Raw genomic sequence first — 20645 nt, 5'->3', positions numbered from 1 at the left:
AGGAAGAAGAAGCGAGGTCTTCCATTGTAGGGGGTGTAGCCAGGTGTTTGAGCGTTTCGGACAGCCAAATACAGCTTAAGGATCTCCGGCATCTGGAAGATGGGGAGACAGAAAGCTGCCTGTCTGAAAGCTCCATTTGCCTACAGCACGCTCGGGTCTGCAGAATGTTGTGGAGTGAATTAGCCCACGGCTGTCCACTTCTTTGGGGGAAGGCGACCTGGATGAGGTGCAGGGAACATATGTATTCCTTAATTTCTCATTTTGAGAATTTTTTTGAGTGCCTACCATGTGTCATGTACTGTGCCAGGCACAGGGATTTGGTGGCGAAGAAGACAGGAGAACGTCCAGTAATTTAGTCGGAGACACAGCGTATTTTAGTATTTAGCACTGGGGAAGCAGCAGACCCATCGCAGTTGTCATAGATTCACCAGCTGGTATTATCTTGATAATCTGGTTATGGATAAATTTGTTTATATCCCATCCCATTTTCATACTTGTCTAAGATTTCCTTAATCTCTCACTGAATACAGAGAATGTGTACATAATTTCAGTTGTATGTGTGACTTTAGTCGAGTAGACTTGGGGATTTTTTTTTAAAGATACAAGAGTATGTTACTCAAATCTAGATACTAACTTGTAAAGTAACGTTCTCTAATTTTTCTAGCCTCACCTATGTCTTAGATAAGTATGTTATTTGGGGTCTCGTTCTAAAGGTTTGACTTTTGAGGGATAAGAAATAAATAGGAGGGTTATTCGGGTTTTATAAGCATATAAGATGCTTCCCTCACCTTTTTTTCGAGAATGGGTTCTATGTAACTGAACCCTGCCTAAACTAGAGGAAAGAAGTGGGGAAATAATAGAATTACCCTTAATTTGGCTTCATTTATGCTAAAGGGAATGTGGGGGGAAAGGATATTAAAGTGGCATTGTGTTAGAGATGCTTCTGGGAGGGCATTTAATATCTATTAGGTGTAAATTGTTATTTACATTTAGGGTTATTGTGTGGGGGCGTGCTGTGAAAAGCTTTTATACTAACAAGTTTTTATTATTTCAGGAAATGCTATCCCTTTAATGTTGCTTTTCACTTGGGTGTCAGAGGCAGCCTGGGAAAATAGGAGCAAAACCTCCCTTCTAGCCGGGGACTGTTGGATCTGCTTTTATAGCATTGCTGGTACGTGGGTGGAAGGTACGGAAGTTGAGTCACAGCTAATGTCAAATTGTGCAGAGCAGGAAGAGCACCTGAAGTTGTGAGTTTTGGGTTTTGTTCGTTTCGTTTTGTTTTTTAATCAGTGAGCATCATTTCGTCTAGAATCTGAACTATTCTACGAAAGTGAAAACTGAGGCCTTTCTCCCACTCTCCTTTTTTACCTCTTCCTTTTAACTTCACATTTCTAAGATACCGAAGTAAATTTGTAAATTTGAACATATTCCCAAGTACCCTTTTGGGAGAAAAGAACACTTTTATATCGTTTTGATAACAGCATGGATACTCTTCATTCTCAGGTGCCCATGTATGGGAAGTAAATGGTTAGAGCTAGAAATCAAGGCATTCTTGTTTGATTTCAGCAAACATTTCTTCATCTGCTGTGTATTCAGGCAGTGCGTTAGGAACTGGGGATACGGTATGAAACGCACAGTTCCTACCCTCAGGTCGTTCACCGTCAGTAACCCCAACAGTTAGGAACCATCGGCTAGGTCCCAAGGCATAGGGAGAAGGGGTACCTAACCTAGATGTGGGAACAGGTAGGGCCAGGAAATGCTCTAGGGTGAGGGGGGATCGCTGAAGTGAGCTTTGGAAGATGAATTAGCCAGTCAGCCAGATAGAAGGCCATATTCAAGGGAGTAAGAATGTGAAACAGAAAAGAACAGAAACGCGGTGTCATTGCGGAATGGGGGTCAGTGTGCTAGGAGCGGAGAAGAGCGCTGGGTGGTAGGAGGGGAAGAGGGGATCAGAGAGCGGAATGAGGCCGGGTGACGTGGTAGGCACCTAATGAGAGTTAGACCTTCCCCCCTTTTAGGCTGTGGGGAATAGTTGAGGGTTTGAATCAGGGAAATGGCATGGTGGGATTTGCACGTAGCAAGAGGTCCCTGGTGGTGGTGAGCATCTTGGACAGGAAGAATGGTAGATGGGAGGCAGAGGGCGAAGTAGGAGGCTAGATACCAAATAATGTGGTCAGAACTGAGTTTGTGGTTTTAGGGACAGAAAGAAAGGGCAGGTTTCATAGAAATCAGAGGGACTTCCAGTTTGGTGTGGTGTTGAGTGAGAAGGAGGATCTTGGAAGGAACCCAGACATTCCATCCCAGAAAATGCCCTGGAATGAGTCGCTCCTTGGTACCCTACCGGGCATATTCAGCCACTAGGGGACTCCAGTTGTTTTGCTGGGTCAGATCCAGGCTGTTCAACTGCACCTTCTTTCTCTTGGGCCCCAGGGAGCAAACTGTCCTCTGTCATACAGGCCTTGAAAGCCAGGGACACACTTCAAAATATCCTTCAGTTTGTTCAGTGCTCATTATGATGCTGTTATTCGGTGTTTATGAGAACCCTCGTAATATTTATTTGGATGTTAGCTCATACTAACTCTTTCTTGTGGTAATGACTGTTCTAAGCTCATCTGCCATATAAAATGTTGGTCGTACATGTACGAAAGAAGCATGAATACCAGGCCAGAGGAAACTTGCGTCCGAGGCCTCGTCCTGGCCTTTTTGCATGTAGGGATTCCTCATTTGCCTCTGTATTTTAAAAATGATTTTTGGGGGGACATGTTGTCTTTTTTAATGTACAGAGGCTGCAGTCACACACAAACTTCAAGAGAACTGTGACTTTCGTGAGGGTGGTGAATGCGTGATGGGGAGTGGGGGACTCTGTCTTGCTTAAGGTGTTTTGCCCCTAGCACTGTAGTGGACTAGTGGATTCAGAGAATGGCATACGGTGATTCTCAGGTTTGTTTCTTATACTAGAACTGAAAACATAAGTAATTCTCCCATAAACGTGATTGAGATTTTTCCCAAAGTCTACTGGGTTGCCTTTTGCTTCCAGTGAAACTCACCCACCTCTTTTCTGCTTACTCTGTATTTTTTTTTTAAACTCGACTGCATTTATCTCCCAACTGGCTTTGCAGTTACAAATTGAGAAAATGCAAGGTGTTCTACCTTCCAGATCATTTCTAAAAATGTTAAATAAGAACAAGCCTAGTACTGATCTATTCCTTTTCTCATAGTTGTTCCCTCCTCACCCCCAATGTTTAAAGGTCCCATTCTTTGGTACATATTTCCTTATACATTGTGGATTATACCAAAAGTATGCAATTATCTGTTAAATGCCCAGAATAGTGCCTGACTTATTGTAGGTATTCAGCAAATGGCTATGCTTATGCCAGTTTCTTCAGGTTCTCCAGCTTGGTGGTTCCTATGTTCTTTTCAGAATTGTTAAAATGATTATTAAGGTGTGTAGGAGTATGATGATGTTATATTGGGCAGTGTGCCAAACCAAGGCTGGTTATGCATTTTGCTAAACAAATCCTCGTAGAGATAGCAAAACACTATGCATTCTCAGTGTGATTTGTGATTTTAAATTTTGATTTCTTTCGTATATATCTTACACATAGGAAGCTTAATTTTAGGATTAATCTGTTTGCCTTTGGGTAATCTATCAGAGATTATAATAATAAACACATAATGAAAATACAAATAAAATCCCTTTTTTAATGTTTATTCATTTTTTGCGAGAGAGTGAGAGAGAGTGCAATCGGGAGGGGCAGTGAGTGGGGGGAGGTGGACAGAGGATCTGAAGCAGGCTTTGTGCTGACAGCAGAGAGCCAGATGCTGGGCTCCAGCTCACCAACTGTGAGATATGACCTGAGCGAAAGTTGGAAGCTTAACCAACTGAGCCACGCAGGAGCCCCAAAATCCTTTTTTTTTTTAAGTCATTTATTTTGAGAGAGACAGAACGTGTGAGCCAGGGAGGAGGAGGAGGAGGAGGGAGGTGGGGGGGGGGGGAGAGAGAGAGAGAGAGAGAGAGAGAGAGAATGAATCTCAAGCAGTCTCAGTGCTCAGCGTAGAGCCCCCCCCCCCCAAAAAAATCTTCATTTTTATGTGAAAGTGATAAACACCGTAAGTTCATCATCCACACAGATTATTTTATTTGAAAATTTAATAATTTAAGGTAGAGAAATTATGAAATTTACATTGGGAACTTAAAGACCAGCGAGAGCACTTGTAAAGGGCAGAATCAGGACTTAGACTAGGACTTCTGGACTGAGTCACACCTTTATGCTTTTTTTTCACTCTTGTTTTAGTAAGAAAACATTAAAGAAACTCTTATGTTCAGTAAACATTTTCCCAAATCTTTTATATCTGTAGCACATGGTAGTAAGAATTACTGTTTACAATGATGGCACAGATGCCCAGTGTATAGATAAGAAGGAGTTTATGATTTTCAGTAGAGGCTGAAATACCGAGGGCGGGGAACACAAAGGGCAGATTCTCAGTTAACCAGGATTTGTAATGAACCTGGAAGCCTTAGGCAGTCAAATTTGCATACACCTTCCTATACACCTTAAGTTTCTTAAGCAGTCTTGTTTATAGACACTTTTTTCAGAATCCCCAGGTTTTTAACAGTAGAAAAAAATAAGCACTTCTATTACCTTCCTCCTGTCTTTTGGTCCTTTGCAGGCATTAGACTGGTTTAGGACAGGCAGATTCTTGCCGGTTCCCATTCCTTGAAAACCTTCCTGTAAGTGGTCATTCAGCTTTTCACATCTTTCATTAAATCCACTACAACTATAAACTGTACATCAGTGGAGATATTTTTTAAATACTTTTTGTTTCATTTCTTGTTTAATTATCAGGTATTCACGGGTGGAATAGTTTAAATCTGTATTAACTATGGTGAGCTGCTGTGAATGCTTCCAGTGCTGTGTAATTAATGCCCCCATAACAGATATTCATTCCTTAAAATATGCCTGCACATGGCGCCTGCCCCTCCCTCCCTCCCTCTCTCTCTGTCTCTCTCTCCACACACACACACACACACACACACACGCACACACGCACACACACGCACACACGCGTGCGCAAAGCACACAACAAACTGCCATTCTCCAGCAGGCCTGTTTCTGGAGTTGGGAGATGTCAGCCTGCCGGGAGGGGGTGGGGGGAGGAGGAAGAGGTGGGGCTCTACTCTGATTAATTACCTTAGGCATTCAGGGGTGGGGCTTCCTTCAGCCATCTGCCTGAGATATGGGAGGGAGCTGGAGAAAGAAGGAGGGGGAGAGACTGCCAGAGAGGAAGAGAAAAGAAAGGAAGAAACGCTAGAAAGAGAAAGGAAGGAAAACGGGATAAAGGGAAATCAATCACCCGCCCTTAAATAGCTGGCTTGGGGGGGGGGAGGGGGGGAAGGAAAGCTGTGGAGGTGTGCCCCAGCACGACCGCCCTGAAGGGTTCATCATCTGTTCCGTTTGGTTTATGGAGAAAAAGAAAATGGTAACTCAGGTAAGATTGTGTTTCCTCCGTGTGTTTCTTTTCTGGTTTCTGGGATCTAAGTAAAGATATGGGGGTCGGGTATACTAAACAGAGTTTTAATAATGATTGTCTTCCCAGAAAAGGCCAGATTTATTGTTATTAACTGAAAAGTGTTAGTCTGTGTCTGTTGAGAGAGAGAGAGGGGGAGAGGGAGGGAGGGAGGGAGGGAGAGAGAGAGAGAGAGAGAGAGAGAGAGAGAGAGAGAGAGTGTGTGTGTGTGTGTGTGTGTGTGTGTGTGTGAGAGATGTGTCCGTATCCTTTTTTCTCTCCCCCTCCCTCAGCTCCATAGCAGATTCCTGTTTCCTGTTCTGTGCAGCTGTAGCTCAGGAAAGACCCTGTGGGGATTTGTCTACCTCTTTGTCTTGGTTCTGAGAAGAGGGAGGGAGAGAGACTGCAGAGGTAGGAAGAGATTCTTACAGACTGCCAAAAAGAGGGGAAAGGGACCGACTTCCTTTCAAGAATTGCAGAAGAATTTGTGTTCTAGGGAAATCTGATTCCTGATTCACTCTGGTTTCTCAGGGCTGGCTGTGGAATTGCAGTTTCGCTGCCTTCGCTCTACATGGCTTGTTAAAAATGAAGGCTAGAAAAATCGGCTTCGTTTTCATGGCTTTGTTACTGGCAAGGAATGTTTTCAGTAGGAACCCTGGGAATATCCAGGTGTAGCTGAGGCAGGTCGAGCTCTCCCCGAGAGGAGAACAAATCTGAACGGATAAGTGACAATCACACGGGCATTAAAAGGCATTTGAAGGAGAGGGAGTCGGAAATGGAAGATCTCTCTCTGCTCGCTCTCCCTCTCTCTCTGTCTCTCTCTGTCTCTCTCTGCCTGTCTTCGGTTATGCCAGGCAGTATCTAATCTGCATTTTACCAAGTCATTCCTGACAAACGGAAAGGTGAATAGCCTTCCATGGTTCCCCGGGCAGTGCTCTTTTTCTCATTGGCACCTTCTGTATGTTCCTCTACCCTTTTTCCTTTACACGTAGATAGGGAATGATGAGGCTGTGGTTGGAGTGAAGTCATTTGCATGGTCGAGCCTTCCAGTCCTTCAGGCTCAGACCTAGGATCGGTGTCACGCCAGGCTTTTATGCTCTGTAGGGAAATTTCATCACTGGACAGTGCTTTCCTTTTAAGGAGGTTGCCCTTTTTTTGTATTCTCTCTTTTTTCCTCTCCAAGTTACCACCACCGGAGGGCGAGAGAGTCGGCTAGCTCTCTGGATAGAGGCATCATTTTAGGGGCAGGAACAGTGTTCCGTTAAATGTTATATAATGCCCTGCAGTGCTCTTTGGAAAGAGGGAAAGCATCAGGGAGATTCTGCCAACATGACCTAGAGGGAAGGAGAGTTTCAAAGAATGTATCTTTCCAAAGTAATTTTTCACCAGATCTGAGTTCAGAGATTATCGAGAAACCCCTCCTCTTTTGGAAAGGAGAGAAATCTTGGAAATATTTTCTCTTCCACTTATCCCTTCGCTGTCAGCCTAATTAACTCTTTTAAAATATTGCTTTACTTTTTAAAAATTTCCATAAAAGAGAAGACCTATTTCTGGATTCTCTTTGTTGCTTGGGAGATGATACTTCTTAACCTTGGAGCCCTCATTCAATTTTCATTAACTGGCAATATTACAGGGCAACAGCTCTCTCCTTTCTCAGCTATTACTGAGGGCTTTTCAACTACTTGACTTTTCATTATATATATTTTTAAATCAGTGAAAGAGTTCTCTAAAGTAGTGCTTTTTATAATCAGAGGTTTTCTGTGGCCTCTTGGAACATGTGCCCTGAGTTTCTGGAGGAGCGTGTGTAAAACACAAGTTAGAACGCATGCTTCTGCACACTTAATATTGTGATCTGAATAATTGGTATGTAAGGAAACTGTAGTTTTAGCAAGTGAAGCAGAAGAGAGAAATAGAAACGGGGAGATTTCTTGGTGGTTAAGAATTCTTAACAGATTTAAAATCACGGTGATCGTCTCAGGATGTGCAGGATGCTGAAAGAGGAAGTTGCTCATTTTTGCCCACCCTGAATTTCTACAAACGGGAAGTGCAGAATATCAAATTTGTGGATTTTCCGTATGGCAGCATTTTTGTTTGGTGTATATACTTTCTGTGTCAATGTAACATACATAGTTGTTAGTAATCTAGAAAAAAAAAAATGAAAGGAGATAACCAGATGGGCCAACTCTTTCTTTGTCCTTACAGGTTTGGAGTTTTTTGGTTTTTTTGTTTTGCTTTGTTTTGTTTTGATTTGGTTATTTTTGTTTTCCGTTTTTCAAGCCAGACATGTAATCCTAGTATTTGATAATGATCTGTCACATAGACTTTCTGAATATAAGACTCGTGTGCCGTTTAGGGTTTGGTTTATCAAAGTTAAATGGCTTATTATAGCATAGTATTTACTGTCTTGACTAGTATATTCAGAAAAGTATTTAGATCTGTTTTTATCATTTTGTCACCTCGGTTCTTTGCATATTGGATCTTGACGTTCCTGTATCCCTTAATTTTAAATTTAACTGCTCACTTGGTGGAAGAAAGGCAAAGTGCTTTCAGATCGATATTAGATCCATATCAGCAGTTGCTCGACGGGTGCACCTTATTATTATATCGGCTGTGGTTTTATGAGGCCCCTTTTTGGTATAATTAGCAAACGGCTCTGCCGTTTACAGTAGGTAATCAGTGTTTTGCCTTGAAAGAAAAAGCAAAAGACAGTTTAATCACAAAATTCTATTATACTAGACAGACATGCCCAGGTGACTTTTTAAAATATAACTTCAGGTCTACCCGCTGTTCGGGTGAATGGTGTAGGTGTATTTATTTCTCTGAGATACTCTTGTTATTTCTGAGCAAGTGACCCAAATTACTATATCCCTTCACATCTATGAAAATAACCATGTAGAAGAAGTCATTCTTGTAATAGGTATAAAATTAGAAAAACAAAATTGCAGTCGACTTCAGTGAATAAGAAAAATGGTTGGCCTGACATAGACTCAGTTACGCTATTTGTTCTTGAAGGGGAAAGTCTACCAGGCAGACAGGAGAAAGGTTGTACGGTGTGGTGGATGTGAAAGAAAATTTTTGTACTCTCCTGTAGCGTAAGACTGCCAGTTTCTGTGGAACACAAAGCCCTCCCTTTCTTGGACAGCTCAGTGCTTTGCTGGCATTTTCTTCAAAATCTGTTTTCCATCAGGACCGAGAGGAGGGAAGGTGTTAAGAATAAGGGAGGTTGGAAAGGGGGCTGCTGTTCCTTTAAATAGTGCAGGGAGCCCATGTGGCAGCAGGCCGGCTCTGGAGTGTATTCTTTTGTAATGAATCACCAGTTCCATTGTCTGCTATCTCCCCTCTTTGTAGCTGGAAGGCTGAAGTCTTTCACCTGAGCTGCTGCCCCGTCGCTATTCTGTTCCTGGGTGGTTGGGAGAAGAGGAGAGGGAGGGTGTTCTATGCTTTAATTAAAGACAGATAACTGAGCAGGTATGTTTTGCTTTGTTTCATTTTCCCGTGTCCTTTCTGGGTTTGGTTTTTTGGAAATGAGCTGGAGTAGGGAATCAGTTCTGAGATTTAGCTACGCGTAGTCCATTTTCTGTGGATTTTGGAAGTACTCGGGGATTACTCAGTCTCCATTTTGTGGCCTTGCTTCAAAGCCCGTCCATTCTCTTGCCGGCCGGTTCCACCCGAACCTCATCCCAGCCTCCATGCCCAGAGCCTGGGCCCACACGGTTTGTTTTGGCACACTTTCCACTTTCTATGGGCTGCGCGGGACTCTGGGAAGTTGGGGGTAGGTGCAGATTGTGGGCTGGAGACTAATTTATGTTCCTTTACAATGAACCAAAAAAAGGCTCACTCTTTCCGAAGATGTGGTTTCTGGCGGAATTCTTGTACACTGCTCCGTATCTTTTTACTTCTAACCATTTCCTTGCCAAAGCCAAGATGGGCTCTTGAAAAATATTGCTGTGCTAAAAATGACTAAGCTTTCCTGAAAAGATACCCAGAATTCCATAAATGTGATTAAATTTGAACAATTTGGACTCGGTAGATGATTCTCTTCTTCCCAGCCACCCCCCTACCCCCACCCCCCCCACCCAAACACACACCTTTTTGCCCTTCCCTTTTTTTTTCTTTTTTTCCTTAACTTTATCTTTCTCCTCAGTGCTGCAATCCAGACTAGGTAAGCCTTTGATAATCTCTGCAAGTTTGCATTGTCACCGAGGACGTCTCCGTGTGGCCAGGTAAATGGCGCTCTTCCTCCCTCCCGGTGACAGCGCCCGGCGGAAAGTCTTGTGCTCTTCCCTGAGATTTTCAGACTCCTGTCTGTACGGATGGCCATGTGGAAACAGCTTCATCTCTCCTTTGACTTGTGGTCTGTGGAGTCCTCAGATGAAAACATCTCTGGGTAATTCCTCACCTTGGGTGGTTTCTCGGGCATCTCTGTGCCATACTCAGGTGGTCACCTGTGATGATTCAGCTGCTCTGCCCAGTGGCCCTTTTCTGGTGTACCATTCCTCCCTGGAGCCCGACGTGGCTGGTGTCCCAAGGCATCTCGTCCTGGAGCCGGAATCCCTCTCTCTTCCTGTCTCATCGTTCCCAAACCGCCCGGCCCCCGTCTTCCTTAAACTTTCTTCGCAACACTGGGGCTGTGAAACACAACAGACACAAACAGAACACGCCCCTGCCGCAGATGCCTTGCCGTTTTGAATGTAGCAGCTTTATTATTGGGCTTTGGTGCTCAACCTCCGGCCTAGGCAGCTGGGAATGCTGCAGTCCGCCATCATGCTGTTTGTGGTGTTCCCATTGCCCAGATGCTTAAACGTCCCTTTGTTTCTGTTAGAGTGATGAAATTCGGGGAGCCTTAGAGTCCAATAACTCATTAGAGGTTGTTGGCAGAGTGCATTATTATTTCAAGTGCAAGTCGGATTTTGTCACTCCCGTGCCTTAAAAACCTTCCCGGTTGTTTGTTTTCCTGAAGACTCATTAAATCCAGTGTCCTTACTCCGGTCCCTGAGGCCCTTGTGTGATCAGGAACCCCGCTGGCTCCCCAACCTTCTCTCCTTCTCTTCCCATATTTCGCCCCAAAGACACTGGCCTCTTTGCTCGTCTCTTACCACACCTTGTACCCTCCTGCTCAGGGCCTTTCCTTCTGTTTTTCTCCCAGCCTGAAATGCTTCCCACTTGGCTTCTCAAGGGAGAGTGCTCCCTTGACCGTCCTGTGTCAACTTGAACTGCCCTATCCCCATATGCTGCTTTTCCTTTATTCAACACTGATCTTAGTGCCTGTCGTTACTTGTTAACATGTTTGTTTATCATCTGTGCCACCGACCCCTCCAAAGAATATAAGGTCTGTGAGTGAGGTCAGGGACCTTCTCAGCAGTGTGTTGTATGCTCAGTATCTAGAACTATGCCTGGCGTGTAGCCATAATATAGCTGATCAGCTAATCGTGTCAGGTACTGGGCTAAACAGCATTGAAATCCTCTCCATGACCTTGTCATTATCCCCTTGGTACAGAAGAGGAAACTGAGGCACAGAATGGTTAGGTAACTTGCCCAAGTTTATATAGCTCCTAAGAGATGTTCTGGAGGTTCGTATCCATAGACCGGCTTGGGACTCCATACTCTTAAGCACTGTACCCCAGAGCCTTTTGTAGGTATTATATATTCAGTCAATATTTGTTGAATGTGTGAATGAATTAATTTAGTTGAGGCTCTGATTCACTTCTGGAATTTCCATCTCTGACTTATTCAAGGCTTTGATGGAAGTTGACCCTTGAACAACATGGGTTTGAGGTGCACATGCCCACTTAATGTGGATTTTTTTCAATAAATACAGTACAGTGGTGTAAATGTATTTTCTCTCCATTATAGTTTTCTTAATAACATTTTCTTTTCTCTAGCTTACTTTTATATAAGAATACAGCGCATGGTACATACAGTATACATAACATGTGTTCATTGACTGTTCGTGTTAACAGTAAGGCTTCTGGTCAACAGAAGACTATTAGTGAAGGCTTTAGAGAATCAAAAAGTTACATGCAGATTTTTGACAATGTGGGGGCGGAGGCGGGGTCAGCACCCCTACCCTCCCATTAAGGGTCAATTGTACTTGAAAAAGCAGGGAATTTACTAATGAATAAAATGAATCCATTGTAATAGTATTATTTTATAGTGGCAGATAATATTACAGAGTACATATTATGTATTAGGCACTTTTGTCAGTGCCTTGTGTATATTAAGGCATTTATTCCTATTAGCAGCCTTATAAGTGCCGTTAATGTCCATATTGTAGGAATTAAGAAGAAACGGGGGCCTCCTGGGTGGCTCAGTCAGTTAAGCATCTGACTGTTGATTTCAGCTCAGGTCATGATCTCATCACCATTTGTGGGTTTGAGCCCCGTGTTGGGTTCCATGCTGACAGCGTGGAGCCTACTTGGAATTCTCTCTCTCCCTCTGTCTCTGCCCCTCCCCTGCCCGTGTGTGCACGTGTGTGCTCACTCTCTAAATAAATAAATAAATATTAAAAAATAAGAAAGAAGTTAGGAAACAGGGATTCAGAAAAGTTAAGTAACTTGCCCAGGGAGGCAGTGTCAGGATTTAAACCCCAGAGAGTTTGTCTCTGGCTTCCCTGTTCTTAACACCACTAATAATGACTTATTAAAACAAGTTTTTTTGTTTTTGCGTACCTGCTTGACACCAGTTTTACATACACATCACATTTACATACACATAAATCATTATCATGGGTGTATCATATCACTTGCCAATCTCTTTTTGAGATCCGTGGTGTTTTTCCCATCCATTAGACTGAGATTTGAGAGGTCAGGCCACTGGGCGGCACTAGATACGGACAGAGATAGGTTTCAAGCTTGAAATCTATGTCATTCCAGGTCTGCATTCTCTTCCATGATACTAGCAGCCTCATAAGATAAACAGTTCCATTGTTGGCCCTTCAAAAGTAGAAGAGTTTTCCTTATGGTGAGCTAAAATGTCTTTTCATTATGCTTTTCTCACTGTCCCCTGGTTCTGTCGTCCAGAGTCGCACAGAACTTAATCTCTCTTCATAAAAGCCAAGTATTTGAAGATAACTGCTAAGTGTTCCCTTTAATCCTCTGTTCTCTTTGCATTTCTTACCTACTTCCTTGTGTTAGTCCTCACAGATACGAAAACCTCCCGTTGCCAGAGATTTAGCTATACTGGACTAATTACCTTGATTTATGTGAATGGTTTATCATTCTGCTAAGTAAAATATCAATTATGAGTATTGAGGACCAGATCTCTGTTACAAATTTTGTTTTGTGACAGGTTTGACTTCACTCCGTTTTCATAGCTTATTGATCAATGAGGTATCTCATCTCCTAAGTAGAATGTTATTTCTCTTTTCCATTGTAAGCCATGCATGCAGCTGTCAGCTGTTTGGCAAGAACCTACCTGTCATCTTTTAAAAAAAAAAATTTTTTTTTTAACATTTATTTATTATTGAGAGAGAGAGAGACAGAGCATGAGCAAGGGAGGGGCAGAGAGAGGGGGAGACACAGAACCTGCAGCAGGCTCTAGGCTCTGAGCCGTCAGCACAGAGCCCGACACGGGGCTCGAACCCACAAATTGCGAGATCATGACCTGAGCCGAAGTCGGTCGCCTAACCAACTGAGCCACCCAGGCGCCCCGAACATACCTGTCTTCTAACCTGGGTCTTAACCCAGATCCCTCAAAGGTTACTAACCATGAAATTTTCATTTTTTTTTAACTTATTTTTTAGGAATATTGTTTCAGAGATGACAATTGGACTGACAAATGACATACTAAAAATCCACAAAAGTAAATACCACTTCGCTTGAGATGTTGCGATTGTTATCAGAAAAATATGTTGGAAAAAACAAAACCCGGGATTATAAGAGTCTTTTCAGTTGGTAGCAGCAGGAAAACATGATCTTGTTTTTCTATCGAAAATAGGGGTAAAACACAACCAAAGATGAATTCAGCCCTTGGAAAATATTCTGAGGTAATAATACTTAGTATAAGTCAAATATCATAGAAATACTCTTAGATCAGCTTCCTTTGGCAGATTCTTTTCATCAGCCTCTTGAATTCTTTCCAAGGGCTATCAGTTTCAGAACATTAGAATGATATTTCTTATTTAATTAAAGCTCAGGAAATAAGGATGGCTAGACTTGCTATAAACAAGAGGAAATGAATGCAGTTTTTAAACTTGTAACTTGAAATCCTATAACTGATGATATTGGATTCATTCACAATTACAGGATAAAGTTCTGCAGTCAGAATTTGATAGTTCATGTATAAAGGAATATTTAAGTAGACAATATGGAAATGGAAATCAATGATTATTTTTTGAAATTATAATACTTTCACATCCACAAATAATAGAACTGTATTCTTTCATCTAATATTGATTATGAGATTCCTTATAAAAAGTTCTGAAGAGACAAACTGACACGGAAGTGAAGGAGTTGAGACTTTGAAACATAGAAATCCACAAACTTTTTCCACTAATGGCTTGATAGTAAATATTTTTGGTTTTGCGGGCCATGCTGTCTCTGTCCCAACTAGCCAGCCCTGCTGTTGAAACGTGAAAGAAGTCATAGACGATACATAAACGAAGGAGTGTGGCAGTGTTCCAGTAAAACTTTATTTATGGACACTGAAATTTGAATTTCATATAATTTCCATGTGTCACAAAATATTCTGCTTTTCACTTTGGTTTTTTTTTTTTTTTTTTCAGCTGTTTAAGAATGTAAAAACCACGCTTGGCATTTAGGCTGTGCAAAAACTGGTGGGGGAAGACCGTTTGCCAACCCCCGACTGAGAAGGATGGAGGTCCTCCCTACCTGCTAATAGAGGGAAGGTTTCCCCCTGGAAAGGGGACAGGGACGAAAGGGACAGGGACACAGCTCCCGGCAGTTCTGACATGTTTTCATCTCTGTTAGCGTGAAACCCTTGACTTGCTCTCTCACTTTCCCCCAGAAAATAGGAAGATTTCTTCCCCCTTTCTTCCTTTATCCCTCCCTTCTATCCCCAAGTCTAAGGCATATCCCCATGTATGCTGTGTTTTATACCTTCCTGCTTTTCACACAGTTTTTCATATACTATTACATTGAGCCAGAATACCTTTTTCACGAACGTGATTGATTTCTTGCCTTAAAGGTTCAGCTTAGACTTCACCTCCTTCAGAAAGCCTGCCCCCCTCTCAGGGTTGTCCCTTTATTGTGACTGGCATCGTGTATGCGATGCTCTCTCAGCCCATGCTATAGTAGTACTGTCTCTGTGAGTATATTTATCTGTTTTTTCCCATCAGACTAGCTTCTTTCAGGAATGCGACCGTATCGCCTGTGTTCATTGTCACATCTGGTTCGATTCGGTATCTAGTAAATGCTTCGCGATTGAATTAATGAATTTTAACCTGTTACTTCATAGGCAGGGTTCTCTTTGGAAATGAAAACAGGAGAGTTAAATTGGGTAATCACATATATCCTCATGCTTATTACTTAAATCAGTTAATATTTAAAATATAAATGTCATTTTAGAAACGGATGCTTTATTTGGCTAGAAGAAAGGAGGATTTTGGAGTAAACAGCTATTTGGGGAAATCTCTTGTAGATGTTTCAGTGGAAGGCAACATGTATCCGGAAGATAGCAAGCAGGTAAGTGCCATAGGAGCTCTGGTCTCCTGGGAAGTCAGGAAAGGGGGAAGAAGATCTTTAACCCACCCAGTGTGGGAAGGGCAAAGAGAAAGGGAAAGGTGGTGGTGACATTTTAGGGTTTGGCAACTAGAGTGCTGCCACCTCCCTCTCTTCTTTTCCTTCTACTCGAGATGGCCAAGAGTTAGATTCTTAGCATACTGCTTTTGAAAAGCTGTTCAATACAGATACGTATTAGATTATGACCATTCCGTGTCATTTTCTTTCTTTCTTTCTTTCTTTTCTTTCTTTCTTTCTTTCTTTCTTTCTTTCTTTCTTTCTTTCTTTCTTTCTTTCTTTCTTTCTTTCTTTCTTTCTTTCTTTTTCCATTCCATGTCATTTTCAAGGCTCCCTGTTCATTGTTTTATGGTCTTTTTTCCTCTCCGTGTATTTCCTTTCGGTTAGTTTCTTTGGTGGTATATCAAGTGTGCTAATCTTTTCTTCTGGAGTGTCTAATCTGCCATTAATCCAATCCAGTGTGTAGTTGTTGCCTTTTTTCCATTAAATCTCAGACAATATAGTTTTCACCTCTGGCATTTGATGTGGATCATGTATATATCTTTATCTTTCATGTCTCTTAACATGCTCGGTGTTTCTTTTACATACAATTTTTCTTGAACACGTGGAATACAAACGTTTTCATATCCTCGTCCACTAATGCTGACGTCTGTATTAGTTCTGGATCAGTTACCATTGATTTTTCTCATTATGGATTGTATTTTTCTGCTTGTTTACATTGCCTGGTAATGTTTGGTTAGATGCCAGACACTGAATTTTTTACCTTGTTGGAGGCTTAGATATAATACGTATCTATTTCAATAAATACTCTTGAGCTTTGTCTACACCACTGCTGAGTTTCTGAAAAATGGTTTGTTCCTTTCAGGTCTTGTGTTTTTAAGTTGTGTTAGAAAGGGCCAGGGCTGTGTTTAGTCTCTGGTTAGTTTTACCTCACTGTTGAGGTTCTTAGTACTCTAACTGATGTTTCCGAAATAACCAGGTTTTGCACACTCATCATGGGGAAACAGGCTCTGTTGATGGCACTGTGTGATCTCCTGGCATTACTCCCTCCACTTCCTTCAGGTGGACATTTCCCCAGCCTAAGGTGGCTCCTCACAGAACATGCAGTGGTCATGACTTAGCTGAATATTTGAGGGCAGACCCGTGCGCATCTTCGGAGTTCTCTCTCTGTGCAGCTTTCTTTTTTCTCCGGCGCTCTTCCCTGTGAACTCCAGCTGTCTTGGCTTCCCTGCACTTCCAGCTCACTGTCTTCAGCTCATGGGGACTACCTGGCTCTTGCTTCTCTCTGTGCCACAGCCTGGAAACTTTCTCCAGGCAGTAAGCTGGGCGGTTATAAAGGTCACCTTGGTTTTTCCTGTCTGAGGGATCAGTGTCCTTCTTTGCCTCCTGTACAGTGTCCCGAGTGCTGTACGTCATGTATTTTGTTCTGGGTTTTTTTGGAGCAGCAAGAGAAGTCTGTCTGGTTCTTGTCACTTCACCTTGATTGGAAGCCGAAGGAAACCACTTACTTTTAATGGAAAGCTAAGTGGTATCTCATTTAACACATTCCTAATTTATGAATGAAAACTCAATTGAACAGTAATTTCCGGGAGTATTGGAGAATGCGTAGTATGTATAAATAATTAAAATACGAGGTGGAGCATGGTAGATTACATGAATATGATGTCAGTAAACTACCAGTAGAAGTTCAGATGAGGAAAGAGTTTGGAAAGCTTGGCAGCAGCAGAAAGGGTGAGACGAATGGCTCTGGTGGACGCACATGTGCGTGTGTGTGCGTTATGCAAGACATTATCTCAGTTTAGAACCAAATTCTAGAGTACTGAATGAGACGCAGTGGTAGAATAATTTCAGAGAGAGTCTAGGACTCTCTAATTAAAGGTAAAAATAGTTATTTTTTTTTAATTTTTCAAAAACGTTTGTTTATTTATTTTGAGAGAGAGAGAGAGAGAGAGCGAGCCGGGGAAAGGCAGAGAGAGAGAGAGAGAGAGAGGGAGAGAGAGAATCCTAAGGAGGCTCTGCACTATCAGCGCAGGGCTCAGGCTCACAAACGTGAAGATCATGACCTGAGCCAAAATCAAGAGTCAGACGCTTAACCGACTGAGCCACCCAGGTGCCCCTAAAAATAGTTCTTTAACAAAAATACATGGACAGGATCACAGGAAAACTAGTGTTTCTGGGTTTTTTTTTTTTTTTTTTAATGTTTATTTTAGAATGCCCCAGTAGTTAGACTTTTAACCATTGCTCTTTCATTGGTTTTCAGGTTCTCTAGGAATTTCAGTGGGGAGAGGGTGCTGTGGAACGAAACACGTTGTTGCACGTATCAAAGAATGTGGGTGGCACTGCTTGGAGTTTTCCAGACGTTGGATGAAATGGTTGCCTGTCATCTGCTAGTGTAGCAACTTGAGCAAAAGTTCACCCAAGTGTCTGCTTTCCTATGCTGTCCCCTCTTGAGGAGCCAGGAGGCATTTTTGAGAAACTGGGGACGTATGTGTTTTGTTTGGGTTAATCTCACTTTGCCTATGCTTTTAGATAAAGTGAGAAGAATGTGGTTGTCCCCCCACCCCCCAACATTTATGCTGATGTGACTATTTATGTGAAAAGGAGTATGAAGATCTTTAAAGTTACAGCTCAGCTGTTAGGTCTCACGTTGTGAACTATATTCTCTTTCCCTTTTGTCTTCTTCCTTCACAAATAGTGGTTATTAGCTGTGTGTGTGTAAGTCAAACAAAGAATTTTGTATTCACAATCTCAGTTCATTCTTACGGATGCCCCATTTAGGTAGCTATCCCCTCTCTTATTTTGCAAATAAAAATACTGAGGCATTGAGAGATTTAATGACTTCTCCAAAGTCACACGGTTGTACATGGCAGAGCCCGGGTTAGAGCCCATGTTTATCTTCCAAAATTTATGCTGTTTATACCCCTTTTTTGATGATAGCCATTACCTGAAGCATAATATGAAGAATATAGGCCTTAATGTTTATTTAACTTATTCTTCTTCTTTTTTTTTAAGATTTTATTTTTTTAAGTAAACTTTACACCCAGCGTGGAGTTTGCACTCACGACCTTGAGATCAAGTCATATGCTCCACCGACTGAGCCAGCCAGGCGCCCCTCACCTTTTCTTTATGTATCTTTATAACTCACCTTTAGCCAAAACCTTCAGAAATGTCTGCTCATTTTCTTGGAGTCTTGGGTTCCTTTGGGAAAGTACAGAATTGATCAATTTGACAATTCTGTACACAGCATTAGCTTCCTGAAATTTTATCGCAGCACAGAGGTTTTACAGTTTGATGGTTTAGTAATCATATGGGAGCATTTGTACAGGATAAGAGAGAAATGAAAGTGTTGCCTTATTACAGTAGCTCTTAGCCACTTTGGGCGGGAGAGCAGATAAACTACTTAATGGCACTCTGTTGACTCTCTCTGTTGCAGAGAAAATACTTTGTTCCACATGGTAATGAGCCTAATGTTTCTTCCTTTTTAGTGCATTCTGTCCCTTGGGTAAGGCTTCTTTATCATAGAATCATTGATTCTTACAACTCAACTTTAGTTTACAAATCTGGATGTGGATCCAGAGAGGAGGTGAATTGTCCAAGGTCATTTGGCACAGTAATGGCAGGACTGGAGCTAGAACTCAGTTTTCCATAGTCCCTGTCTGGTGTTCTTTCTACTGTCATAACATCCTCCTGGGAAGTTCAGACCTTTAACAACAGATGTTTAGTCTGTAAAGACGAAAATATCAAGTTCTTTTGCTCCTCATTCCTAAAAGGGAAAAATCTTAAAATGAGTAAAAAGCTCAACTTGTGTATCTTGGGAATTCTTTGCTGGAAAATTATTCTTTTTAAATTATTTTTATTTGTTTATCTTAGCACAAGCCGGGAAGAGGGACAAAGGGAACCCAACGCAGGGCCTGGGGTCATGACCTGAGCTGAAATCAAGAGTTGGATGCTCAACTGACTGAGCCCCTGAGTCATCCCTGGAAAATAATTCTTGAATGAAGCTCGATAGTCCAGTTGATGGGATAATGGTAACAATGCAGTTATAGGTGAGGAAGATTGTAAGTAGGAAGAAGAAATAAACATGCCCTTTGTTTCTGTTTAAAGATGCTTGAAGATTTTTTTTTTTTGTCTTTGTTTGTTGAGCAGTTGGTTTGACATGGAAAGATAAAAAGTGCAGAGTGAGGGGTGCCTGGGTGGTTCAGTCGGTTAAGTGTCCAGCTTCGGCTCAGGTTATGGGGTCACGGTTTGGGAGTTCGAGCTCCTCATGGGGCTGTGTGCTAACAGTGCAAAACCTGCCTGGGATTCTCTCCCCCCGCCCCTCTCTGCACCCCCCAACTTGTGCACATGTGCTCTCTCTTAAAATGAAATTAAAAACAAACAAACAACCAAAAAAAAGTGTAGAGTGAAATCTGAGAGTGTTTCATCGCTAATCACTATTGAAGTTTAGACCGCCTTTGGGTTCTCTTAGGAACAGATTTTGGATCTCCAATCTGGGTTTTCTGCAAACCTTCTTCCTTAAGTTGATTATTCTCTCTTACTCTGGGACAGGTTTTCCTGTTTTAGCATAACACCTTATTTGCGATCACTTTTTGGATGAACTTTTCCAACACAGGACTCTAATTCCTTCTCTAGGTTTCTTTGTCTCGCTGTGGTTCAGGATTAAACATGGCAGTCACTAGTTTATATTTCATTGCCCTTCTATTCTGACCGAAGGGTCAGAGTCTATGGCAGGCCTTATTGATCCTCGTGGTAGAGAGGTGTAGGTACCGGGAAATGTTTTTCTCCCTTTAGACTGCCATCTGATCTTGGTCCCTATTGTGTTTGTGAAGGAGGCGGGAGGTGAAGAATTAGGTGTTCTAATTGGCAGGTACTTGATTTTTGTTTTGTTTTGTTTTGTTTTCTGAGAGTGATTAGACTCATGAAGGTCTTTTATATTTGTCACGATTCAGGCATGGTGCTGAGTGAGCTTGTAGGTGACATGTGGACTGTGACTTACGGTGCACACATACATGTATACACAGTGGAATACTACTCAGCCATAAAAAGAAGGAAACCTTGCCATTCGTGATCACATGATTGGACTTTGAAGGTACTGCGCTAAATGAAATAAGTCAGAGAAAAAAATAGTAGTTCTGATACTTCCTGAGTTGCTTTGCTTCCTGTACTCCAAATGCATATAATTTACTAAAGCGTCAGGACAAGGATGTTGCAAGAACTGTAGTAAACACTTCTCATTTTCCTTTAAGCTTCTCCAGTTTGCTTTCAGTGAATCTTGGTGTTCTTAAAGGGTTAAAGAAGCGACGACATTCACTACCCCATGTTCTTTAGGAAAGCTAAAAAGGAACCTGATGTTAACTAAAAGTTAAATTAAAAAAGAAAAGGAACTTGAATTCTAGAGCTTGCTTATGGTTGAAATCTTTTGCAGAAAAAAAAATCATGACT

General features: G+C 42.0%; 1 protein-coding gene across 35 annotated transcripts in view; it reads left to right on the top strand.

Annotated features, from left to right (window-relative positions):
* Positions 1 to 20645, top strand: part of RBFOX2 (RNA binding fox-1 homolog 2) — a 291584-nt gene that overhangs the window by 181804 nt on the left and 89135 nt on the right. For 3 of the 35 annotated variants that reach the window (XM_043563655.1, XM_043563652.1, XM_043563647.1), the window contains exon 1: positions 5223 to 5490. The exons of 27 other annotated variants lie outside the window; for them this stretch is intronic. In XM_043563655.1, the coding sequence (XP_043419590.1) occupies positions 5464 to 5490 (27 nt within the window). In that variant the 5' untranslated portion in view covers positions 5223 to 5463. Of the gene's footprint in view, positions 1 to 5099; positions 5491 to 8878; positions 8977 to 20645 lie in introns of those variants that run through there. 5 more of the 35 variants (XM_043563660.1, XM_043563654.1, XM_043563659.1 and 2 more) reach the window with 4 other exon arrangements.

This window comes from Prionailurus bengalensis, chromosome B4 (assembly GCF_016509475.1).
Source record: "Prionailurus bengalensis isolate Pbe53 chromosome B4, Fcat_Pben_1.1_paternal_pri, whole genome shotgun sequence".
Classification (NCBI taxonomy): Eukaryota; Metazoa; Chordata; class Mammalia; order Carnivora; family Felidae; genus Prionailurus; species Prionailurus bengalensis.
This window is presented reverse-complemented; position numbering and strand designations above follow the sequence as displayed.